The following is a 27,200-nucleotide window of genomic DNA, read 5'->3' on the forward strand; positions in this document are numbered from 1 at the left end:
GGCTTCATCACATCACAACAGGATCACAGAAGACCAGGCTTGAATGTGAACCTTAACTTTGACATCTGTTTTCTGCTAACCTTAAGTGCCAAAATATACCATAGGGAGAAGAGACTCATTTAGCAGGTATCAGTCCACACATTTAACTATGTTGTTCTCCAAGCAATAGCTAAAACTTCCATTCATACAAAGAACGAAATCCAGTCCTCAGAAATGAGCATAAAACTCCCAGTGACTTAAGAGAAGTTGCATGTACCTTATGGACACAGGGTTCAGACATAAAACAGTAACAATATATCCCTAATAGCCTCCTATCAGAAACAATGAAAAAGAAGGGGAGAACAGATGGGAAGGATGTTACACAAAAGTGATACAATTTTGGGTATTTTGGAACCAAAAAGCTGTGCAGGAAGGTGATGTGTATTTGAGATGAAACCTGGACACTCAATTATATTTAAGAAAGCAATTGATAAGATACAGTCAGACAATTTCAAAATAGATTGAACAGCAGGAGAAAAGCTAGCCAATTTAAGATTTGTGCGTGATGTTACTGTACAATTATCTACAGAACTGATACGAAGTTTGGAATGTTCTGCTACAATTCAAATGAATAAAACCGCAGTGACCTACGCTGCCCTCATCAACACAACTCCTAGTCACTGAAGGCAGCATAGTACCAGTTCAATATTCCAACTTCTTCTGGTTTTAATGAAGCTCTTACTCAGAGAAAAAGTGCACATGAATTCATATACAGCTATTTTGAACTCCTTCAAGACAAAGGAGTAAATATGCACTATAAATAATTTTAGCAGTGTAAAGCATGCAGGGACTCATCCTTTCACTATTTTTATTTATTCTGAATAATTGAAGTTTGTATTCACCTGCCATGACGGCATGCAGTGTACACTGAGCCTTCTTCACTGCCAACAACAAAGTTGTTGACATCTCCGATAGGGAAGGACATGCAGGTAACAGCCACGGCCTTGGACTGTTTGTGAACCAGCTCCATGCTATCCTGTGGTGAAAATATCAGCAACTTAGTTTAAAAAAAAACAAACCTGAAATATTAACATCTACAAAGTCATTTAGATTTCTCAGTAGAAGGTTGAGGGTTTTTTTTGTATTTTACTTGTACAAAATTGGGCAAGAATAAGAAAGTTATTTCTTGTTAAAATTGTGTTCACCACTAACACAAGTGCAAAAATATACAAAAGGATCAACAGACAATATTTGATTCCACAGGTGGGGAAGTATTTTATTAAATACTTATCAAGCTCCCTTAAGTATAATTCTCTGTGTTGGGAAAATGTTTATTAATGCTTTTTAGATTAATTACGTTTTTACAAAATACTATATATATCCAAAGATATCTTACCTGTGGTTGGGAAAGCATGTCCAGACTCCAAGAGCATATTTTCCCATCAGTTGAGATACTAATCAAGTTATGAGCATTCTGGGTCCCAACAACATTTACACAGTACACTGGGTGCTAAGAAATGTAAAATGCTATCAGAAAATGGAATTTCCAAGTAACAACCAATTCTGGTATAATTAATATACAGTAAAATATACAACTTCACCATTTAACAAAGCATAAAAGATTGATCACACTACAGTACAAAGAATACTTCCCTATAAAACTGTTACTTGTTTTTCCTGACACTTGGATTTTTATGAATAGCCTGGTTCTTCAGTGATAGCATTGGCAAAATATGGACATAAACATTTAAGCGTTATCAATCAAGTGCACTGGACAGAGTTTCCTAGAGGTTAAATACTTCTCAACAGGGAACAGTCCTTGAAGACATTTTACCCCCTACCGTGTGAGCAGCAGCTGAAAGTGGAGTTCTCTGCACTGGGGTTCTCTTATTGCTGCGATTATCCCATAGCACTATTTGGCCTGAGTATGTGCCACCAACCACCAGATTGGGATGAAATTTTGCAAATGTAGCTGACATCACTGCTGACTGAAAGGAAAAACAAACAAACAAACAACAAAATACATAAAAACCCCCTATCATTTAACGACGCTATGTCTAAAGCTAAAGAAAATGGGACCAGATATCAGAGTAAGTTCTTTGCTTAGATTTATTCAATATGCTATTTCACTGTCCAATTACTTAAGGATTCACAAACCCTTTGTGAACTCCCAATTGTCTTTTAGTTTTAATTTGTATTCATAAAATGAAGTCTTCCTCCTCTTTTCTTTCGTAGGTATACGTTGGTATTCCTCCTACCATAGTTTGTTCACAAGGGAAGGCCCAGTAATGCACAAGATGTTAATAATGTTTTGCCACATTCTGTGGTCATTTTCTTAGAGAACGTACAAATCCATTTTGATATAATAAAGTTACTTTTGCAACCTGGGCTTTGACAGTAATCTCACAACACGAGATTAAATTTTGATTCAGCTATGTAATTTTTCAGAAGTATGGCATTTTGAAAATAAAGTGGCTATCCCAGGCTTGGCATAATGGAAGAGATCTGTATGGTTTTATCTTTCAGAAAACTACTAGAAAACTTTCATCTGCCTTTTTCTTGATGCATATGTTTCTAGTTTTCATCCTTGCTCCATCTCCTCAGGCCATCTTCATTTTATTCAGTAAACTAAGATCTAGTAGTATACAATCCCACTCAATCCCCTTACATACAAACCTTCTTTGTGGTTCAACCATTACATGAGAAGGTTTTCTGGTTTTTAAATAAGTTAAAATAACAAAACGAGTTCTCAAATGAGACTGAATTCTGAATGATGTCAGAAATTTTGAAAAAGAATAATATTTCTAAACTGAAATCTCTAGCTATCAACATCTGTTTGCAAATACATGTGGTTAAAGTGAATGCCAGCCCAATGAAATCATTATGTTGATAAGCATAAGAAAGGTACTTGTCCAAGTTCATCAACATAATATCTTTAGCCTCCTGACACAGAATCTTACCTGGCAGTGAAAGACATACTCTGGGGTAGTTTTCTTGTACTTCATATTCCATACAAGGGCCACCCCATCAGGCTCATGAGGTGCATCCTCATTGTTGTTGTAAGAGGCTACAAGCAATTCTGGATACTGTACAGTAAGTGAAAAAGACTCAAAGTAAGCACGACGACTAGTTAATGGTCCAGACAACCCTAGAATCCTTGTTCTCTTTTGCCAAAATAGCATTTAAAAAAACACCGAAAAATAAAAGCCACCTTACTTTATATGTAAGTGAGAAATTGTCAGTTAAAACTGTAATTGTTTCAAATTTAGCTCATAAAACAGCATTAACATACACATTAGAGTCTTGTTCTGTCTTTCATCATAACTTGCTTGTGAACATAAAACCCAGTACTTTTAAGTGAGCTTTTTTTAGTTTAGAAACAAATATGCCAAAGACTTTCTTCATAATACAAACCTTTTACTACTTTTCACAACAGATTAACAGCTCTGTTTACTTTTTGCAAACAAAGGAACACTTAAGAAACGCATTTAGAAATACAGCCTGTATCAACTGTACTTACAGAAGGGTCAAGCACATAAAACTAGAAGAATTTACAAAGATACCTGCTTAATGCAAGCATTATTTTTTTACCTGAGATGACCAGTCCAAACAACTGACAACACGATGCTTTGACCAACGTTCATCAAAAAACTGCCTATTTAAGGACAGTTTTGCTCCTGCTTGAATCTCTCTATAAAGGCAATTAGCAGATATTAATCTTGGATCACTTTTTCAATTACAAATATTGCACATTCACAGTAAAGTATTCAACATTGACATTACCCTTCTTTGTCTTCTAAGTCTCTTCCACTGTAGTCAAAGAAAATGTTGATTTGCTCAGAAAGGGCTCTTTCGACAATCCTTGTGGAGTGGTCAAAGAAACTTAAAAATTCTTCAGAATGCAAAATTTGTTGTTTTTCCTCTTCCGTAAGTTCATGAGGGGCAGCTGGAAAAGAATTATACATACATTCTCTGGACTGCATACTTTCACCAATTCTTTCCAAGAAAGAAAGACAGAGTATTTATCATGATGTTGGAAAATTTGTTTCCTAACATCCCTAGATTTTAAATCCATTTTTACATTTTATATTTTTCTAGCTGATTGTTAAAATGTAATTCAAATTAATTTCAACTTAATGGAAAGAAAACAAGTTAAATATTTATTGATGTCTTTCTTTACAGCACACTCAGAATGTCTTGAGGTGGCCTGTACCTTCTTCCTCCTCCTCTTTTTTTAATGTTTTTTCTTCCTCAGGTTCAGCTAATGGTTTTGGTGCAACCACATCATCTTCATCTTCCTCATCTAAGGAGAAACATTGTGGTGAGACTGTCAATGTTTTTAAAGAGCAACAGTAACATTCCATATGAATCTCAAATAAGCTGATGTAAAATGGTATCATTTAGCTTAAAATGGTTAAATTTGTAAAATGTAGTCCCCAGGATAACATTATCTCAAACCAAAAGATCACTGGAACACTGTCTACACCTGGATTTTAGTGGCACTAAATTATGTAGTTGTATAACCTGAAATAAGACACATAAGAAATTGTAAAGAATCCAAAGTGGAAATCTCTCTTACAAGTATTTATGATTCCACACAAAACCATGTGGTGGATGCATGTTCCGTGTAACATACTGACACATTAATGCTGCAGAATAAAGAAAAATCAAATGTCTAAAATAGTCTACAGAGCAGCTGCTTACTTGTGATCTGAAACCATCACAGTCTAATGGGTCTTCATATGGCATGAAGATGGCTTACATTAGCTTTCAGGTTGCTATTCCAAGAGGCAAATTTTGCTAAAGATAATAGCAGGGAGATTACATTTTTTCTGTCATTCTAAATGCAAGTCTCATTATCTGTATCATGTTTGGCAATGAGAACTTTACAGCAAAATGTGTTTTCCCTAATTGCAATGAATAACATAAAATGTTAATGCTGGGGAATACTGACAAGGTTTACAGCACTTTCTGCATTTCTACATTTTTTTCTTTGAATACTGTAAACCAGAAAATAACTTTAAATTACTTAGTGTTGTGGAATATGCATTTCCTGGCTTTTCTTCATCCACTTTCTAGAACAAGCTTCTGAAAAGACTATTTTTATTGGTTAAACAGCTATGTCATCTGTTTATAAAGGAATGGCAGCAGGAATGTGTTGCATGCCTCATCACAAGCAACGAGACAGTATTCAACAGGGACTACGCATATTTGTTGCAGCCATCTCCCTGACCCAACCTTCAAAGTTGGCTAACAAAAAAACCCCACCCAAAACAAAAAAACCCCACATGCATGCACACAAAAAAAAACGGGGGGGGGGGCGTGCAGGGGGGCAGGCGTGCAGGGGGGCGGGTGGTCAAGGGATGGGAACCAGCTGCCAAGGCATGGTCCCAGCAGCTAGGCCAGCTGACTAGATAGCAACAACCAGATGGTACTGCTAGGATTGTCTCCCTGCTATGAGGTGGCAGTGGGATGGCACAACATTTTTCTGCCTGACTGCTTCCAATCATGTCTTTCCCCAATGGCAAGCCTGTGCAATTACCAGCACTCCAGGAGGTCTACAGACAAGCCTTTACCCTGCAAACAAAATACAGCTTGTAGGCCATACCAGCTGCCAAACCACACACATAGTGATAGGTTTAAAGAGGTCTGAAAATCTTTCTAACTCCATAGTATAGGCAATAAAAATATAACTGTACCTGCAGGAAAGAAAGCTTTAAATGACACCGTATAATGCACACAATAATACAAACTCCAACTTAATCAAAATGATAATGACGTATGCCAATCCTACATTACTTGAAATTGAGCGATTTTTACGTTCTGACAAGTTTACAGAACTAGGATAAATGGCATGAATGATTTCAATATATGCTCATACTTTTGAACCAAATGGTGAAGGTTAAAATCTTTCCTTTCAAGGGCCTCAATCAGCCACAAAGGAAAACAGTAATCACTGTCTTTTCAGCCAGCCCAACCGCATTTGTCAGCCCTTTCTCCGTCAATGCAGCCAGAGCAATCAACCTGCCAAACATTCAGAATGGAAAAACAATCTGAAAATACAGGGTATAATGCACCTGCCAGTGAAAATGGCCATTTCAAGAAAAGCTAGTGATCTCAGTGACCCTGCTGAGGAGGCGGTGGTGCAAAGGGGAAAGAACGCGTAAAAGAATTCTTAGTGATCTCCACTCTCTTGCACATTGACACTTCCTTACAAAGCATGCCAATTACAGCTTTTGTGCTACTTAAAAAAAATGAAAGCTTTTTTGGGCAAAATAATCACGCAGAGAAACAGAAAGACACTGCTCGTTTTTAAGATGGATTCGCATGTACAGCAGACTGAAATCTGAAAACTGTGTAACTTGTATCAATTCTAAAGAATGGAATTCTTAATGTCAAATCACTATAGGTGTGAACACTGATTAATTAAAAAATGTAATAGGAGTTAACACACATGATTTTGAGAACCACAAATACAGGACCACATATTCACATTACAGCCACTTGGATAAAAATCCCCCTCTTGTTCACCCTGCCAATCAATCTCACAGATTTAAATGATGCCTTCAAATTTAGAAATTTGGTTTTGGGTCACCCTGGATACATTATTCTAGCTTTGAAAGTCCCAAATTAGAAATTTCAGCCCAACCCCCCATTAGTCATACTACACTGATTCTAAGTACCATTTTCAGTGACAGGAGTCAAATTCTTGTCAAATGCAGATGGTCAACCCCTTAGTGCTAAGTGACCTTCTAATCTACATATTTTATTTAAAAGATCATATAGTTGATTGCTCCTGCCTTTTTATGTTTGAAACATAAATGGCATATATTATACAGAGATCTAAATTCCTTCATAGTACGTTCACTGCATACAGCCAGCTGATATTACCGCATTTAAATGCAGGATACATCACTTATTTTAATATCCTCAAAATATCAGACTTGAAACTGAACATGTCATCTCACTGTGATTTATCTGTAACTACATAAATCTAAAACCTTCTCTCTAAAGAAAAGTCATATGCAAACTTTCTAATTAAGGGATCTGGACAAAAAAAACCCCAACACAAACCAAAAAAACCCCCACATATACAAGTTCTTGACCTTGTTATCCAAAACTTTGGATGCTTTCTTATCTGAAACTAGGATGATTTCTCACAGAAGTTTACAATCAAAAAAGGCAGCATGAAGCTGTTGGACAACAGAAGAGATAAGAAATTTTTGTCTTAATTACTTCTCCTGTCCTTCCTTTATCTTGAATCTATTTAATAACATGCCAGGTGCTGGTATTTGCAAGGAATTGGCATAACAATAATATATTACCCAGCAAACACTGAAAGATTGGACATACTATTTCTGAAAAAGTTCCACATCTAGTAAGTCAAGAACCCACAATACAGTAGTATACTGCATTCAAGTCAGCTACATAAACTTGGAAACCTTAAAGGCACTGCCTAACTCATCCTCCTTATTCATTATTGACTGTACCTACCGGCATTCTATGCCACTTCAACTGTCAATATACCAAATACAATTTGGCATTTAAAAAAAGGCTGCTAAGACTTAGAAAAGTCACAGGGCCATGAAGACAGGAAATGGGACTTTATATCACATCAACATATTGATGAAGAGTCATTATAATATGCTAAGGGGTTGACTCCATGTTATTTCTGACAGACGAACAGGGGATCTAACGTTACAAACTGAGCAGTAAAGACTGCATAAAAATAGCAGCTACTTTAATAGCAACAAATTTCTTGTTAATTAATGCTAAAAACAGGTTTAACGAACCACTGAATTTTTACTTTGAGTTAACATCAAAATTGTGATGTATTTTGGCAAGACAGAAAGAAAAGCAGTGCTGTAAATTAGGCTGCACCTAGCAATAACACTACAGAGTGAAGTTCCAGTTGTCTGAGTAATCTGGTGCTGCAGAGTAGGTTAATCAAAGTTAAATCATCTGTGAAATGGGTGGCTTTTGTTAAGCCGAATGTCTTCATATCAAGTTTTCCCATCTATATTTCACTGTACATTTAAGGCATGTACAGGATAATAGATGACTACATAAGGGTCCTTTATTTCTTTTTAAAGTACCAAAATGTAAATATGGTACATTCAGTGTAACAGCATCCAAGAAGCCAATCCTATGCACCAAATTGTTATTACTCTGCTTAAGTCAGAATTAAAAGGACAAAAATGCTTAATATTTTCATTGTGTCTTGGAGACTTTACCAGACAATAATTCCTCAAAGAGTGCAGCTAATGCAATAATACTGTCTGCAGTTAGTTGTGACTGCACATGCACAATATTGTACAGCAGCACTAAATAACAAGTAACCCATTAGCCCAGAAAAGCCTTAAATGTGACAACTGAGCAGAATCATATTCCCCTATATGCCTATCTTTCTTTGGATTAACTACTTCAAGGACTCATACCACATCTTTATTGGGCATACTGGTGACCAATTTCTTTCCATGCAAATTTGAACAATATGTTAGCAAATTACAAAGGAAGAGATCAAACAGTATACTAGAGGACAGTGTAGCAAGAAGTACAGATAAGAAAAAAAATTTAGCACCAATGACTGCAGTACTCTACATGGTGGCCAACACGGAGCCTGCAGAACATTAAGACATATACCAGTGTTCACATCTGAATTGCATCTCTGTTGCTGAAACTGCTTCTGCTGTCTGCTAGAAAGAAATGAGCGTATGAATGCAACACAATTTCAAATGTATTTCCAGAAAGCAGATCTGAAAATCTGCTGCCTGATAGAGCATGCTAAATAGAGGCTAAATATCAGCCCTAATAACCAGTTGACCACACGAACTAAAAAACATGTCCACCAAAACTGGACAATGAAGGAAGCAGGCAGCAGTGTTATACGCAGCATGGGAAGCAAGAAATGGATTTAGATAGTAGAAAAGGGGATGGCAGAACAAGGATGCTGGGGAATGGAACAGCCTAAACACAGGATGTTCATGTTAAGATGGTGACAAAAGTTGTTGAAGTGAAGTAATGGCATAGAGCTGTAGACACTTAAGCTCATTTGTTATGAAGTAAGGGAGAACAGCTCTTGGTATGGCACAACACTTTTATCAAGCCAAAATAAATTTATTTGGTCCTTAAACAAGATAGCCATCATTACTGTATCACAGAATGACAAAAACCCAAAACCCAGGAACAGGACGTGCCAAGAGAACAACAACAAAAAAAGGGCGTATTTTCTCTGATATACTCCTCAGAACAATGAACCATTTCTTGATTTAATTTCATTTCTTTTACATAATAAATACAGCTGCTACAGAAAAAGTAGCGTTAGAAGACTAAAGCTATTGAAAATTCTGGAGAAAAAAACCCTCAAAAGTGTGGGGAAAAAAAAAAGTACCACCAAAGACAGACATGTGTCAGTATTTTCATCAAAGCAAGAAGTTTGATAACACCACAACCACCAACCTGACACCTTCTCTTACTGTGTTTCTCTAGTCACTTGTATACATGGGACCTTGAGGAAAGAGCACCTCTGGGTTACACCCATCATATGAAAAGCCTATAAAACAAGTATTGCAGATTCACCTTCTCAGTCTACTTTGGATGTAGGCATCTTCCTATAAGAACTGTGAAATATGCTTATTAATTTCAATTAACGGGGAAATTTAATATTCCATACTGTTCAGAATACAGTGAATGACTTCCTGTGGCAAAGTACTTAGCGCTCTAGAGATGATTCAGTCTCTAATCACAGAATGTAACTGATTTCTAGGAGAGATCTTGATTTTATTGTTTTATAATATTATAGAAAGAATCAGTCTTCCTAAGATAGGCAGTTCCCAAATACTTCAAGGTCATAATAAATCAACATATTAGTACTGCAATAAAATAATGGAAGTTGTGAGAACTGTTAGCGCACTAAATGTCTCCACCTCCTAAGGAAGCAGTCAAATTTCAAGATTAAGAGCTGGGCATTGTATAAGATAAAGACAAGGCTATCTACTATTTTGGATACAACACTTCAAAGAGATGGGAGTGAAGAAATGTGGAAGAGTTGTAATTCCAGTAGTGATACTTTTTGTCTTAGCATAAGGCTATAGTGCCACTAGCACTGAGGTCACATTCTAGCTCTAGCATCTACGGCTGCATGCAAACTGGTCATTCTTTCATTACAAATGGAGAGGATCACTGGCTTGTAACAGCTGCAGCTGAGAAGCTTTGTATCTGCAAAATAGTGTGTGTGTGAGCTAGTTCCTATTTTAATATTGTCTAGGATGGTGCAACATGTCTGCACTATATAGAAGTGTGAACATGCAGACTTAGTCTACCTCCCTTCTCTAACTATGGAATTTTCCTGTTTTGGATTTCTCAACTACTGAATGCAGTCTTTTCTATCAACTTCTGATAAGTGACCTTCACATTTTAAAAACAGAACTGTTCAGGTGAAAGGTACTCATTACTTAAATTTAACTGTTTGTTACACTGAATCCAAAACAGGCATCTCCAAAAGCCAACTTTATGTTGAGGACATGAAATCTCCCCTATGTAACTCACTTCATTTGTGTTGCCATATATATTTCCATGACAATTAGGAACCGTTTTAGTTTAAACCTAGTTTACTCCTACTTCCTATCCATTCCACCAGACAGATTGGTTGTAGCTTGAATGTTTCCCAATTCAGCTTACAATGTAACTACATAACCACTGTGGCACACTGAAGTGGAACAAAGAGGCCTGTATTTTTAGTTTGGTGTTTTGTTATGGGGTTTGTCTGGGTTTTTTGCCCCACAAATCAGTATTAGCACAATTCAACCTACAGCATAAATGGACCTAAACCTGCAGAATGACTGCACAGCGTATTTAATAAAACTGCTTCTATTTTCCTTTGTTGAAAAGCACAGTTCCGGCAGCATTTTAAAATCTCAAGATATGATAGTTAAGAAAGGTCCAGTCCATTTTATAAGAGAGTGTGAACACTGGATCTAACATAACTGAGATGCAACTTGTTGCTGTACAAGGGAGCTACTGAAGATTACTTGTATGGGTGAATACAGTTGCAAGCTCAACTTTCAAGTGTACTTTGAAGGATTACCTTTAGTTTACAGTATACTCACTAAAATAAATAAATAAAACCCACAACAACTCAGACTGCTAGAAGAAATAAAAATCAATGAGTTACATTCTATCTAATTTTAATTTATCTAATTGCAGTCTGAAAATTCAGCATATTGCTTTTGTCAATTGTTTAAAAGACTTCAAAATTTTTTTCCCATAATCAAAATATCTCACCTAGTGACTCTGTTTTTTTGGAGGCAGCATGATTTTCTCTTTTTAAACCTATGTCCTATTTCATATGTCATTGTAAATTTTGAACATAGAGCTTAATTATGAATGTATTTAGGCAGTCTTAAGACAGACCTTAAAAAGATCCTCGACACTGAAATGATGAAAGAGCACCTGTAAGTAACTTTTACAAAAGTACACATACATGAAATAATAATGAAGGCCCTCAAGAAAACAGTATTATTTTTAAGGGGGAATGGATCAGGAGACAACACCTGTACTGAGAGAGCTTTCTGGTAAATGCAGAAACACAGATGACCCATCTTTCCAACTCCACTACAGTAAACTTCAACTACAGCCTATCCACTGAGTGTGAAACTAAGATCATACAATCCTAGACAATTTCCACTGACAGCAGGCAGCAGAAGTAAAACTCTTATAGCACATAAACTATGAATTAAGTCTTCAGATTCCACAAACCTGACAGACGGGAGGAAACAAACCTGGGGGATTAGAGAAAGAAAAAGGTAAGCGCATTGCAGAAATGAAAGCAGGAAAACCCCAAACGCCTATCTGTGCAAGGATACAGATAAAATGAAGAATGGAACAGAAACGCAGTTGGAGAAAAAGCATATCCTCTGTTATTCTGGCTCAGTGAATAATGAAGTTTGAAAGATTGGTTGTGTTCTGAAGACACACAGATCCCTGATACTGGATATCCAGAGATAAGAAGGGAAGAAACTTCTCAACACAGAGTATTGTTGCAATTTAATTCCTTTCTTTTCTCTCCCCTTTCCCCTGCCTCTTAAACTCATTCACAGTGTCATTTGCATGTAGTTAAACTCAAAGTAACTTAAGACACATCCCAGACAAGAACGGCATATTGATATAGTCTGGAGCAAACCCAGCAACTCTGCATCACTTGTATTATATTTTACACTCCATATCATTTGTATTACCCTTTCAGGTAAATTATACACTTTCTGGAAACACCAGCATAAGATTTCCGTTGAGTATTCTCTTCATCTTTTAAAAAGTCCTTTTATCTCCTTGCATAAACACCCAAAAGTTCACATACCAAGGAGCAGGAAAATGCAAAACTATGAATATAGAATTAGGTCCTAAAATTGCTATCAAAGACACATACTCAAAGTCAGTCATATTAAGTAACTAAGAGATTTTGTTGTAGAACTACATACAAACTAGGTCAAGATTACTATTTTCATTTGCAGCTAAATTCAAATGTTTTGACATTGAGAAGCAAGTTTATTAGCAAACTATGTTTTCTTTGGAAAAATTTCTTTTCTGAAAAGCAAACAAGCCATGACTGAAAGAAAACATATGTTCAGTTGCTGACAATTGAAAATGCATATGTTAATAAAGAAATTAGTTCCTTCTTTTAAAACTCAATGTATAAGCTCCAGGCATAAGAATTCAAATTCTTAAAAAGTGGGGAGGCATAATTGCTAATTTCATTGTAAGCCTTCAAGTAACTTGTGTGGATTCTTAAATCTCATAAATGCAAGATTTTATTTATCAGTTGTCAGCTAATTAAGCAATACGGTGTCTAATCTGAACATTTACTAGGAGTGAGAAAATACCATGTATTAGTCATAAGAGTAATGTTAAACAAGGTGCAGAATGACAGTAACACTCTTAAGCAAGAGCTATATGAATTTAATAATAGAATTTATTATCAATTATCTCATATCAGCCTTCATTACCTTATTAAGTTTCAAGATCACAAGTGCTGGTTCCAATTCATTCAGTCATCATTGTTACAATAAAAGAAAAATAACTTAGGTAGTAAGAAGTTAACCATTCACCTTCCTTTGGCTGAGTCATAACAGGTGTTTGTGTCTCCTTTGTATATGTAACAATTTCTCGAGGAGGAAAGTCAACTTGTGTTATTTTGGCCATTCCAAGTTTAACAGGTCCACGTCTAAATAAAATTAATAGAGAAATCAGAAAAAAAAATTATTAATTACTTCATATTTTGCCTAGAATAATACCCAAGTCATCATGTCACAGCACTGCTTAGTCAAACTTAAATCCAGTGGAAAATTAACTCTGAAGAAGTCACATGATTATGACTAATATTTTATTATCATTACCATTTAAATCAGCAGCTATTCACACATCTGCAACAAAAAGAAAGATGTGCAAATATATATATAAATATCTGGATTATAGGACATAAAGTTTTGCTCTTTGTGGTTGACTAGGGTACTGCTACATACATGACACATCCCTATTTTCAGTGGAACAGATTGCTCACAAGTCATGTTTGTACAGCAGTAGTTCTAGGATTTTAAAGCTTAAAAAGCAGCTTAGTTATTATGAAAGAAAAAGCATTTCCTAGTCCTTTTAACTTGGCTGCCCTTTTTTGTGTACCTCTAAGGTACTATTCAGAATGTAGAACTGCAAGTCTAATCTGAAACTCACACACTGACAAATGATTTATACATAATACATTACTCCAGAATACAATACTGAAAACTTCTGAGCTTTCTGACTTTAGCTTATGGAAGATCCCATAAACGCAGATATAGCTAGTATCAAACTACAATCCATAATGTACTTCCAAAAACCACATGACATTAATTCAGTCATTGTAACTTCCTATAAAAGCTAATTTCAGTATGTATTGTAGTAATACTGCAATGATCCAACAACAATTAATCTGCATCAAATTTAGTTCCTTATTATCCACCCCTCTCCTAAGATAAAAACGAAAGAAAAAGAATAATCCCTTTTGAAAGGTTTTGGTGGGCAAAATCATAATTCTTATAGCACAATATGGGTTTTAATAAGTGCTTATAATGTTTATAAAAGCTGTAGCTAATATTTATAAGAAAAGAAGGCAGTCACTCTGTTTTTAAATACAGTTATTTTAAAGAAATGACTTTTTAAAGTTTACATTTTGCCAAAGAAAGACTCAAAGAAAAACAGGAATAACTAAGTTTTGCTACTAGAAATAAGCATCTTATGTATATTAAATAATATAAAAATTTCCCATTGCAAGCAAACTGCACTAAGTCTAGGGATATTGAATTTCCATTACTTACAGAACAGTCTCTTAACAACGACTTGAAGTCTTAAAGAAAAAATAAGCTTTTATACTTATTATCGATAAGTACATGAAAGAGGGAATATAAGAAATCTATGCAATACCCCAGATCGGAATCAGAGTGGAGCTGAAGAACTGATGGATCAGTATCCCAATGCAGCGTCCTGATACCCCAGGTTGAACAATCATGCAGCATTAGCAAAAAAGGCCAGAGATTAGTGAAGCAAATACACGCTATGAAATGCTAGAGTTACAGTAAGCTTATAGTTACTTCATTATTCACAAGAAACAAAGCAATGTAACATCAGTTAAGGGAAATTCAGCATTCAGTGCAATAATACATGCAGTAAATACAAAAGTTAAAAAGCAAACACAGAATTCAGAGCTATTAGAAAAGAAATTATTTTAAAGATTGAAAGTTAAAGATCTGCAAACAAACGTAGCCTTTGAGAGGCAAATAAAAATATTTTAAATACTGACAAGAACCATTAAAAACTCCAAATTCCTTTTAAAATCTGGTCAGATTTGTTCATGTCATATGAAGACAGATTTGCTAACATAATGCAATCTTGCCCAGAGCAGTAAAGATGTGGAGGAAATTGTCATATTGGCAAAGGAAATGAGTCAACACATAAGCCTTTTGGTAGAGGGGCAAAAATGCACTTCCACTGGGATAGAGAACCGCTAGAGTTTCCAAGATGTGACATTGCAGTAATTATGGGTTAAGCACTGCCTTGGGCTTACAAGTGTCATCTGATTTGAGCCAACTCCATTTAAGATATTTACATCTCTTAGAAATAGTAGGCTTTATATTAATAACACATTTCAAAGTTACGTGGAATAATGAACAGAATAGATCTATTTCAAGTCACTTCTGTATCAGAAGAAATATGAAGGGGGAAATCAATTTTCCCTCTCCCTTCATCTTTAGACTTCATCCCTTCTCCACAAATTTTCATTTAGTCTACTGCCTGCTATCAGGCTTAGACAGAATTTTAAAACAAGCTTATAAGAGACATTAATACATGAACATACATGTTTTTTCTGGAGTTCTTGGAGGCTATAATACTTTTTTTTAAAATCATTTTTTGTAACAAATAGAAAAATAAAGAATATGTAATATTTTACTATGATAAGTCAATAAAAGGCAATTTTACATTTCTATCCCATACATGGTAATGTTCTTATAAACCAGCTGCAGAATCCCTAAAGGTAAAGTTGATCTCAAGAATGTACAGGCAATGCCATAAAAGCTCATAAGTATGGGTATGTCATGCACTACCTTGTTCTTGTAGAAAGTATGCATTAGAAAAATAATTAATTATAGTTTAACAAAGAATTACAAGTCCACTGTCTTCATATTTAGCAAATCATTCTACATAACTGCTACTGCATCCACAGCAATAGCTTAATACCCAAATCTCTAAAACCTTTCCATATCTTTTGTGCATCAGAAAACACATCATTTTACCATAAAGTTATTTACTTTGAGTATACTCATTCTTTAGGTCTCTGCTATTTTTCTTGACCAAACAGATTTAAGCTTGGAGTTTAATTTGGTGCCTCAGACTTCAAGCTGGATATTGCTCATATGTTGTCATGCATTAAAAAAAAAACCAAAACCCACCCCAAAAAAACCAAACTGAACCACCACTGCAACTTTCATGTTGCTTCTGCAAAGGATGCCTTATCTACAGATCCAAATGCTGCATTACCACAACGCTTGTCAAACATTTTCTCAACTTTTTCAATCCCACTCGAGAGGAACTTGGGGAAAGGGCACAAATTAAAAAAGCTCCGACTTTTGTGCCTGCTTAAGACCTAGACCTTACTGAGGTTGCTTTCCTGCTTTCAAAGCATTCTTTTAATTTTCAACAGTTACTTCAGTAGTACCAGGGACAGTCTACCTTTTAAAATAGTTCCAGTCAACAAGCAGTACAGGATATACAGTTAAATCTTTCTCAGAGATATTCTTTTAAAATAAAGGTAACATTCTGAGATAAAATTCATCTATTATATGTGTACCAAAATGACGTAAAATACTGTTCCTTTTGCTTTCCAGATGTTTGTTATGCCTTAAGTTAAATGAACTTATCTACAAGCTTCAGTGAACAGAAATTCCTATTGTTCCACGAGTGCCTGAACTTCTCTGTATCCAGGCTCATTCTGAACACTTCCTTATATCTCTGAAAGGTATTTTCTGCATGTAAACTAATTCTATGAGGCATCCACCTAACCTAAAAGTAAACCAACTGTATTAATTTCCAGTCTTGAATTTATACTCTTAACTGAGGAAAAGAGAGAAAGAACAGTATCAAACTGGGAACCAAAACTCTTTACTGATGAAAATAAAGCAAGACAGATGGAAGTAACAGCAGGAACACAGTCTGAACACTGCTCTACTAATTACTAAATAAGTAAAGTTACTGGCAAGATTCAGCATCATAGAGGAGAAAAGACTAAACTAACAAAGGAGATCATCTTTGTGAAGTATAGTTGCAGAGACTAGATAACAAATGGCCAAAGACCAAAAAAAACCCAAACAACCAAACCTGAAATAATACACTAATATAAAAGGGTTTGTTTTAAGATTATCAATCATAGTGGAACAACTTGGGCTTTCTAACACACCTCATATTGATATGAAAGTCACCTGTGAAATGCCAGGTATAACACTAATGGATATATCACACAGTCCAACTTTTCCCATTAACTTTCAGGCTCAAGTGTATGTGTACATTAGGAATGCTGTACAAACTTGTACTAATAGAATAAGATACAGGCATCTGTTTACTGGGGGAGGGCAATAATGTTATCCAGTGGTTGGAGAATAAGCAAGAGGACTCTAACAGTGATTCTATATAGTCTTCAATTTAGCTAGAAATTCATTCATGCCATCAGGACCACAATCTTTTTATGCTTCCAAATCTGGGAAGTTGTCAAGAGACAGGTTTAAAGTCTGCAAATGCATGAAGCTATAGAGGCTTAGGATACGAGTTTTCTCAAGGCTTCATAAGAAAATGTATACATACAACGTTATGTTACTATGTCCAAGGAACATACAATCAGAGAGCACAGTACACCTATGAGGTGGAGATGAATTCAGTACACATGGCGTTCAATTACAGATATGTGGCCTATACATATTGTTTTATATTGAATTTACATGATGTATGACTAGAACGAATTTTTTTTTTTTTAAAGTCATCAGCAAATAATTCTTGTTTTTTCTTCTAGACAGTGAATTTATATACAAAATGACAATTTAATAATAATAATCACAGATTTCAAATAATTTAAAATTTGCTTGTTACTTAGTTAAGGAACAATTATATTAGTTCTTTATTAACATGACAGGTGAGCTTCAATTGCATAGTGAATAAGCTATGCACAAGATCACACCTGGACAGTGTTATTAAAAAAAAAAAAAAGAGAGTTTGAGTTCATATCTGCTGCCTGATGTATTCTCTGTTTTAATGTAATGGTTGCCAGTTAGAAACAGGCACCTTGTGACCTTCGTTTAGGTCATTAAAATCTTGAATATTTTCAGATTAAGATTGTGTATAGTCATGCATGCATAATCCACACATACAAGACTTTACTGCACTCTTTTAAAAAGATGCTTCAAAGCGGTGTAAGTATTCACTCTTTCTCCAGAGCAACCAGTCATATAAGCACAAAAGTAACTGATAACTGCTTTAGTTTCTATGCTTTAACTAAACATCGTCTACAATGTATACTCAGTAAATTTAAAGTACATGAACTTAATTTGCTGAGAAAATACAAGTTACCAATAATAACAGGCAAATACTGCTCTTATTCACAGACTGCGCATAGTAAACAGTGAAAACACCCTTCGGAAGTAGTGTTTCCAACCTTATCACCACTTTGAATTCCTAGTTTAACAGAAATATTTATGACTCTCTTTAGAGCAGCATTTATCAAACTGTCATGCACAAAAAAATGGTCAAATAGATGTGGCAAGTACTGGAACTGAAAGAAACACCTGTGGCTGTACCAACATGGTGCTATATTTTGGGCAAATGAAAGATTGTGAGTGGTATAGTTGTGTTACAGGGAAGGCTGCAAAGTGAAATAATGAGAAATACTGTTCTGAGTAGGGAAAAGAATTTAAAATCAGAAGCAATGCGAAGTTTGTAGACATTTTTTACTAAACCAACTAGAATAGAGGGGGAAAAGGAAATAGCCCATCATCCAGGCACACACTCCTTTAGAAAAAGCTGGGAAGAGTCCAGAAGTTGGACTTTTCCAGTTTTCTATTATCCTGAGGCATTCATGCTTACAAAAACATTACCACAAAACATTCAGATTCATTTTACTTTAGACTTGCAAGTTTAAACAACTCCACGTTTATGCTGGCAATTTCAAATTAGGAAGTGTAGTTGCATTTCAAATTTTATAGTAAAGTACTTCTGTAAAACAGTCACTGTTCACAGATTCAATAACACTGTAACCTCATATTATTGTATTATAATCAAATAATTAACCTTGATTTCTTCTAAAACTTAATTATTCAGAATATGAGCATTAAGCAAAGGAATATGACAAGTAAAGCAACGTACCTAGATCCAACAGCGCCATCACCAGAGTCCTGGCTTCCAGCCTCACTTGGCGTACTCACAGATTTGGAAGACGGAGAGGTAGGAGGAGGGACTAAATAGTGAAACAGACAGGTATCCGCTGTTACTACTCGCAGAGGTTGCACAGCTTAGGATGTTTTCAAATTAATTTAACATGAAGTATTAAAAAAAAAGTGATGGCAAACAAAAAATACATGGATGAAAATGAACAGTAGAAAGAGAGGGGAAGAGACAATGTTAACAATTCATGCTGGACTTTCATGCAATTGTTTGGCAGTTATGCATCAGGAGCATACAAAAAGACATGGAGGGAAAGACATTTAAGAGAAAATGAATTGCAAATATATTTTTAAACTGAACTTCTGACAAATGATGGCAGCAATTTTCAAAGGGTAATTTCCACTAAATTGTGTTGCTTAAACATAAAAGGAAGATAGTTGTTAACACAGCTTTGACATCAGTTTTTCTTAAAAATTAGACATTGAATATATTTAACTGGTAATTTTATTTCAAAATATATAATCACTGAAGCGTGGATCAAAAAAAGTGGCTTTGTCATACAGCATACTGTTATTTTTATTCTAGTTTGAATCAAATCAACATAAATCCTGTATATCACAACAAAGTTTCTAGTGTTGGGTTTGGGGAGATTTTTGTGTTTGTTTTTTTTTCTTTTTACTTGACAAACAGTCTAGTACTGTTATATTGAAACTTTTTCTTAAAAGTCAGTTCATTTTCAGTATGTAGATGAAGATTGCAACTACTGTTTAAAAAGCAACATGTTTTTTGGAACTGATACATAATAGTGAATGATATCATGCAACCTGATACAAAGATATTTCCATATTTCTTTCAACTTCTCTTTTTAGAAATAGTGAAACTCGTTATTTAACAAAACTTAGGTTTATGCTTATGGGGGCGTGTTGAAGGTCCTTATATGCTTCATTTTTCAGCAAAATGTAAAACATTCATAGAACACATTCGCTCCTTAGCAATCCTTAAAAAGAACCTTTAATCAGCTGAACACGAGTTATGTATATTAAGTATATAAATAGGTATCCACTCTGTCAGGGGTCAGGCAAGGGAGAATTCTGAATTTAGATCTGCAACATTTCTAGAGAATTTCCTTAAATCACAAGTATATTGTGAATTCTGAAGAATGCTTCTGTTCCATCCCAGAACAGGCATGACTCTGGTTAACAAAAATTCTCTCCTAAATTTACAAAAAAAAAAAAAAAAATCACAGTGAATACTTCAATTTATTAAAAATGCATTCCTCCTACCAGAGAGACTTTTATATAGGTCTACAGTTATAATTCATAAATTAATACATACACACTTACACTTTATACATATATCTATATAAATATGGGTGTATACGTGTATATGAGTGTATATATATATTCTTCAACTCATCATCACCATCTACTGAATAATTTACACTGAAGAAGATGCCCATAGGCCTTTATATTCCTACATTATTTTTGTGCATTATCAGAAACGATGACATTTCAATGTCACCCTTTCCTAATTGAAGAGGTGACATTAGAAACGTACCTTGTTACCATTTATAAAAGTCAGTCAGCCCTACCTAGCCGTAAGCATGGCCAAAACACTCCAGTAGCTCAGTTTCGATGCTACATTGCCCTCTTGTGGGGCAAACTGTTTCCAAGGAAGTCTTCCCATTAGGGAGGTGAAACCTATTTAAAGACCAACAGTCTTACAAAAAGACCAAGCAAAATTCCACCTGCCCCCACACAGGATGAAACCATAATACCTTCCTGAAAGTTATTTTGGTTCACTAACTTATGGCTTCTTATACAACGAGTATGGTAGATATCAAAAGCATACTTACATTGTTAAGGTCCCTTCTCCCATAAGAGAGCTACCTTTCTCTGGCAGTTAACAGGACAGCAATTGCCTTAGGAATTTTTGATATAATTTTCTATGAATGAATCTTATCTCAAGCTATCCACCTACACCAACAATGCAATCTCAAGCTACCTGCACACCAAGCTGCAAGTTAGCTTCAGTTCAGGCATACGATCACTGTACTGTCGTACTTTGCCAGTACCCAGTCAGCAGACGGAGCCTGTGCCTCGGGCACCTTACTGCGAGGTATAGAGTACAACATTTTAGCTTGATTTAGGATCCAGATCAGATCTGGGTATCTCGAAAGGGAACAGAATGAATTCCTTGTGAATCTGTGTATGTTGAAGGGTGTAGTTAAGTAGATGCTCAATGGAATTAAACACAACCCTTGCAGGGGTGTGCCCCAGTCTTACACACCAGCAACTCAGAGCTTTTCACAACCAGCTACTCTAAGTCTATGCAACGACTTGCTTTGAGAACTGACTATCCTGTGGTTTTTGGATTCTCGCTCACAGATTTAAAAAACCAACAACAACCACATCCATTTCTACATGAGTCTCATCAGCTGCCTTAGCAAAATGTCACACATGAAAGCGTTCAGCTATTAGACTGCCAAATAAAATCTCTAGTAGGTAAGAACTGATTACTTAAAACGCTGTACACTAGTCCTAACATAGCCCAAATGCAGTCTCTAAACTCTGAGAACAGTTCAAACTACTAAAACTGACTGCTGTGGCTGTTGGAATGGGAGCAGCCATAATGGTGTTTTTTCCACATTCACTTTTGAACACTTGACGACTATGCAAAAGCAATTATGAAGTTTTAGTCACAGGTATACAGATTATTTTTTATTTGCAAACCCAGCTGAAATAGACCCTCACCATTGAGCCAAACTGAAAAATAAGTTTCAAACCCCTTAGATTTCAGAGCTAGAGACAAAAAGTAGAGCTGAATTATCACCCTCTTCACTTTCATCTTCCAGAGAGATGTGGCTATGTAAAGGCAAAAAGCAACAACCAATATGCTAACCCATCCAAGAGTAGCACAGATATGAATCATCATCCTTGATAGTTAAATTTTATACTTAGCCTTGCTATTACTCCATCAAAGTCAGTCAGGTATTTGAGATAAGGAAAATTAGGGTGTATAAGATGCAGAAAAGAAACAAGTCATGCCTGCACAAAAATATCAGAATTAAAATTTGGTGTTACGAAAAAGAGAAAGGAAAAAAATACAGAAGAATAATGTGCAGGGAAAATAGGAAAAAACCCCAACAAATACATGATGTTATATTCATGTATTTTAACTAAAAGACTCCAAATAATCCACTAAGTATAAAACATATCTTTTACAAAATAGTACTAGTAATGTGTATGAAAGCACATCACTTGACATTTATAACAGAGATCATGCAGGACAAAATAGTACAAAACCCAGACATATGTACCCCAAAAAATAGTAGCCAGAGAATTTTCACACTAGTTATATAAATACCACAATCCTAACAAAAACAAACAAAACCCCCACCACCAACCCCCCCCCAAACCCCCAAACCACACCCCTCTCCCCCCCCCCCAAAACAAACAAAAAAAAGCCAAACATTTATCTCAAACTAATATTAACGTTCCTACCAACAGGAGACTCAGGTGTCAATCCCATGCTCTGAAGTAATGCTTCAGCTTCTCTTCTCTTCTTTTCAAGATCAGATTCTTCTTGTACAGGAAGAACTTCTTTCTTCTGATCAGTCTAAAAATAATTCAATAATTAAGTTATAGCATTTAACAGATATTAAAACCCATTTCAGTTATATTTTTGAGATCTTGTAGGTTTTTTTATGCTACTGAAACCTATCATCATATAGGTTAGATGTTTGACTCTAGTAATTCTGATGGTCCTTTCTGTAGATAATGTAAACAGCAGACAGGAATCAAAATATTGTAGCTTTGGTACTGTCTTTAAAAGACTTATATAATATGCAAAAAGTGTCTTCTCATTTGTCAGAATGACTAACACTTCATAAGATCAAGAATACCTTTTTTACACTAATGCTAAGCACTGTAAAATACAAAGTCTGAAAAAAAGATTTATTATGTACCTGTGTATTAAAGTATTTTAAAGACACAGTCATATTGTTCAGATTTTGAAATCACAATAACTGCGTCAAAGAAAACACTATAGGGTTAGAATGACAGTAAGAGACACCCCTCCTTGGTCAAGAAAGTATTAGGATGCTTGGCTAGATACAGTACATGCTAAAGCATGTAGCAATTAAGAAAATGTGTAAGATGTAAAAGTGATGATTGTCTATGTGTGCATTTTGAGCTATTTTTTAAAACAAGAATATCAACAAGCTGTTTAGTGAGAAAGCTTTCTTTTGGATCTCAGGTTTCACAAAAAAAATAGGAAGTCTTAAAAAAAACCAAAACCAACTTTGCAGTAACTTTACCAGGCATTTAAGTAATTTTCTTTAAGTTGTCTTATTATCTGCTAGACCTCATTAAAAAAAGGAACAAAAATTACACCCCCATAATTTAAAAACAAGACAAGCTCTACTGTGAAAGATGCTAACACTCCATATCTTTCCACTCATTTAACTGCTCATTCAATTATAGAAATATAATTCATAGCTTCAGGTGTTCACATCTCAGTCATTGGCAAGTAAATATTTTTGTAAATATAAATTGATGATACAAGTCTTTAAAAGAAGCAGCAAAATTTAGACCAAGCTATTCTATCTCTATGCCATGATTAAAGACTAATTGCTCCTCACATGACCACACATTATGTTTCTAATCTACTGCACAATTCTTTTTAAAAAAGGAATTTCCAAATTTTTAGAGCAAGTTCTCAACTGATAAGCTTGCATCACATGTGGAATCTCTGATAGAGGCAATACACTGTCACAAGATCATCAGAACATAATTTGAGATATTTCCGTCTCTTTGTCCGAATCACGTAGCTGGCAGCTGCCCAGTCTTCAGTCATATGCTAATTTAGAACACCTACAAGATCATAACCAAAACACAGAGAAGTCTTGAAAAAGGACCCCAAAACACCAAAACATTCCAGCAAAAGTTTCATTTATGAGGTATAATCTGCATTCAGGAGAAACATAGTAATAAATCACTGATTGTCACATACTTTAGCAGAGAGAAATCCAGAAGACTGTTGACAAACTAGAGTCTAACACACAAGTAGCATATACAACCTGAGTGTTACTCTGATTTCAAAATTCAGGCTAAAGATGAGTCAAAGAGCAGAAGAATGTAGCACATTGTTTGTACAATAATAATACTGACAGTCAGACAATTCACATGGACAACCTCAGAACTGCATTTCAGAAATAAGTTCTCTAAGTAACATCATCACAACTCATTAAGCAGAGCTTTTGTGCAACACTTCACAGTGATTTGATTAAAGATGTCCCATGCACACAAGTAGTTTTAGAAATCCAAACTTTATGTAAGTGTAGGATTAAAAAAAAAAAAAAAATTAAAGTCTAACTTACCATATGGATAATACTAAAGAAAACAGTAGGCGTTTGCTCTTATCAGATAACAAAAGTGCTACATTTGCATCAGCAACCAACCATTAAATGGACACTCCCTGAACAGCATGTACCAAATGACTAAGTGAACCTACCCTTAAATTTTGGGCAAGTTACATATGCAAACAGTCACATTTCAAAAAGAAAATTATTTCTTACTTCTTTTTTCTTTCTTTCTTCCTCCTTTCTTTTCTTCTCCTCTCTGATTTGAGCTAATCGTTGCTTCTTGCGCTCCAACTCCGCCTTCAGTTCACTTTTGTCAGACATGGCTGAAACACTGGTCAACAGAAATCATACCACTGTTTGGTTTTGGTTTGGGTTTTTTTTTGTTTGTTTTGTTTTTAAGACAGCAGCTTTCCTTTAAATAAGCTATCATTAAAGGAACTACACTAGCTTACTAAAACCGGAACTGTGAAAAGTCTTAAAATAATAATTTTAAAAAAAATCACATTCCTATTTCCACATTTTTCACTTAACACATTCTCAATAGTGAAAGGATTGATTTAAAATGAACAGATGGAACTATGATGTGGTGACAGCATCCACAGTAGTAGTAGTTCTGATGCTGTTTGAAGGAACTGCTCTGAAAGAAACATTAAGCACCAAAGACGGGGCTATCTGATCTTGCCATAGGATTCTGTATAGCTACAGAGCCAACTATGAGACTGAAAACAGCAAGGAGGATACCAACACAATCTCTATCTTTTACTTTTCACTTCAACAGCTTAAATATTGGCATGCTATAACTTAGCAGTATGTAAGCTATACATCCTTGTACATAGAGTTGCAGGATTCAAAATACAGATTTATTAGAAGATCTAATAGGATTACTATAAATTACAAGGCAGAATAAGTACAAGTGTGATGGTCAAAAATACCTGTAAAATATGTGTATTATCAATTTTTCCCCAAACATTTTGTACACTACTAAGAAACTGGGGGATCTTTTAAAGACAAAAATTCTACAAAAAGTTTTGTTACCTAACTGACTCAAATAAATACAGATAAGAAAGTCAACAATAAACAAAAGGTGGAAAAACCCCACTCTGAACTCAACAAAAATTTAGAACACAGGTATGAAAAACTGTGTGAATGGGCTGAGTGAATAAAAGCTTAATTCTACTGTTTTTAAGCAAACCCAAGTCAGTAAAGAAAGGGCAGAAGCAGTGCTACAACAGACAAGGGATCTATAAATGCTTTTACACTAAGCTTGGTAACAAAGATACCAGATTAAGCATTAGCAATATTCACCAGTTCAAAGTTAAGAATGCCTGCAAATGTTTGCCTAGCACCTCTAAGCACAAAAAAGGATGCAAAACGATGCAAGCCTCATACATCTACCCCAATACACTTAGTAGTATGTATATTGGGGTAAATGCACGTATTCCTTCACGTTGCCTGCAAACATATAAGTGCTAATAAACAAATTTTAAACATGTACTGTCGGCATTCTCAAATGGCATTCCCGCGTCGCTTTAAAACAGCACTAAGACGGCACGTTGTCCCCACACCATGGATTCCTGCCCCCACCCGCCTTTCTAAAGCCGAGCCAGGAAAGCCAAGCGGCACAAACCCACCCACCCAGCCCCGAGGAGGGGAGCGCCCGCCCCGCCCCACCTTACGACGACAGCGGTACGAACCGGGTGCCGGCCGGCAGCAAGCTCCCCACACGGCCCGGGCCGTCCCGACAGGGTCCTACCACACCCTAAGGCCCAGGAGAAAGCAGCACAACCGAACCGCCCCCAGAGCCCACCCGTATCCTCTCCCGCTTATTGAGGGCCAAGCTCCGGCCCCACCCTGCTGCCGCGCCCCTCACTCCACAGGGCGAGACCGAAAGAAGGAGGGTCCCCACCGGCAGGCAGCGGCGCCAGGCGCAGCTCGGCCTCCGCGGGACCCCCGCGCACCTGGCAGCGGGACCTCCTCCTGCTCCTGCTCCTGCTCCACCCGCCCCTCGTCCGCAGGGCCCCGCTCCGCTTCCGCCGCCCCACAAAGGCGCCGGCAGCTGACAGGCAGCAGCCTACGGCGGGCGGCGAGGGTCAAACCAGCTCCGAGAGCGGCGCGGGCACTTGCAGGCGCTGCGGAAGGACAGGGAGGCCTGTACAGGACCGTGGTGCGCTCAGACACCAACGCCCCGCTCGTTCGCACCGTCAGGGGGAGCGATCTGAAAGGAATTCGCGCGGGAAGCGAGGCGGGGCTGGGGTGCTTCCAGAAGCCTAAGGCCGACCCCCACCCGTGGAGCGCCGGCGAAGCGGCTTTCAGAACGACGACGCCCAACATGCAGCGCGCCCCGCGGGGCGGGCCTCGCCCTCAGCGCCCCACGGCGTGAGCGTGGCGCGGCCGCGCGTTGCGTGATGGGAGCTGTAGTCTTTTAGGGGAGAACGCGTGGGCGGCGACCGGCGGCCGCGGGGTCCGGGAAGTGAGCGCCACCGCGTGGCAGGGGGCGAGCGGGCGGCTGCGCGCGCATGCAGTGCTTCGGGTAGCTGGTAGCGGCGGCTCCGCGGCTCGCGCGGCGGCGGGAGCGCGGTGACCGTGACAGGGTCTCGCGGTGACCGTGACAGGGTCTCGCGGTTTCTCCTCACGGGAGGCCTCGCTGCGCCTCGCACCCAAGGCAGCGGGCGGCCCCGAGGAGAGCAGGCCCAGACGGGACGCCTCTGCGGGGCTTCGCTTTCTCCTTCCGTCTGGCTTCCCGGGGAGCGAGGATGCACACTAGCCACCGCCGTGCCAGCAGCCAAGCCGCGAAACGAGTCAGCCCGATGCCGTCACTGACTGAACTGCATGGTTTTAATCCTAGGCTGGACAGGCTGGTAGCCGTAATCACTTCAGTGACCTGAGGATAAAGTGTATAAAAAAGCCT

At 37.0% G+C, this 27,200-nt stretch overlaps 1 protein-coding gene across 4 annotated transcripts in view; it reads right to left on the reverse strand.

Annotated features, from left to right (window-relative positions):
• DYNC1I2 (dynein cytoplasmic 1 intermediate chain 2) overlaps window positions 1-26,638 on the reverse strand; it is a 30,522-nt gene extending 3,884 nt beyond the window's left edge. The window contains exons 1-12 of one of the 4 annotated variants that reach the window (XM_075028466.1): window positions 26,492-26,638; window positions 24,506-24,623; window positions 22,431-22,545; window positions 18,910-19,000; window positions 13,083-13,198; window positions 4,193-4,282; window positions 3,763-3,925; window positions 3,571-3,670; window positions 2,940-3,065; window positions 1,821-1,967; window positions 1,376-1,489; window positions 882-1,015 (exon numbers count right to left, since the gene is read on the reverse strand). In XM_075028466.1, the coding sequence (XP_074884567.1) occupies window positions 882-1,015; window positions 1,376-1,489; window positions 1,821-1,967; window positions 2,940-3,065; window positions 3,571-3,670; window positions 3,763-3,925; window positions 4,193-4,282; window positions 13,083-13,198; window positions 18,910-19,000; window positions 22,431-22,545; window positions 24,506-24,613 (1,304 nt within the window). In that variant the 5' untranslated portion in view covers window positions 24,614-24,623; window positions 26,492-26,638. Of the gene's footprint in view, window positions 1-881; window positions 1,016-1,375; window positions 1,490-1,820; window positions 1,968-2,939; window positions 3,066-3,570; window positions 3,671-3,762; window positions 3,926-4,192; window positions 4,283-13,082; window positions 13,199-18,909; window positions 19,001-22,430; window positions 22,546-24,505; window positions 24,624-25,986; window positions 26,167-26,198; window positions 26,469-26,491 lie in introns of those variants that run through there. The other 3 variants (XM_075028465.1, XM_075028464.1, XM_075028467.1) reach the window with 3 other exon arrangements.
• Between the last annotated feature and the right edge of the window lie 562 nt (window positions 26,639-27,200).

The sequence above is a fragment of the Buteo buteo genome, chromosome 5, assembly GCF_964188355.1.
Source record: "Buteo buteo chromosome 5, bButBut1.hap1.1, whole genome shotgun sequence".
Lineage (NCBI taxonomy): Eukaryota > Metazoa > Chordata > Aves > Accipitriformes > Accipitridae > Buteo > Buteo buteo.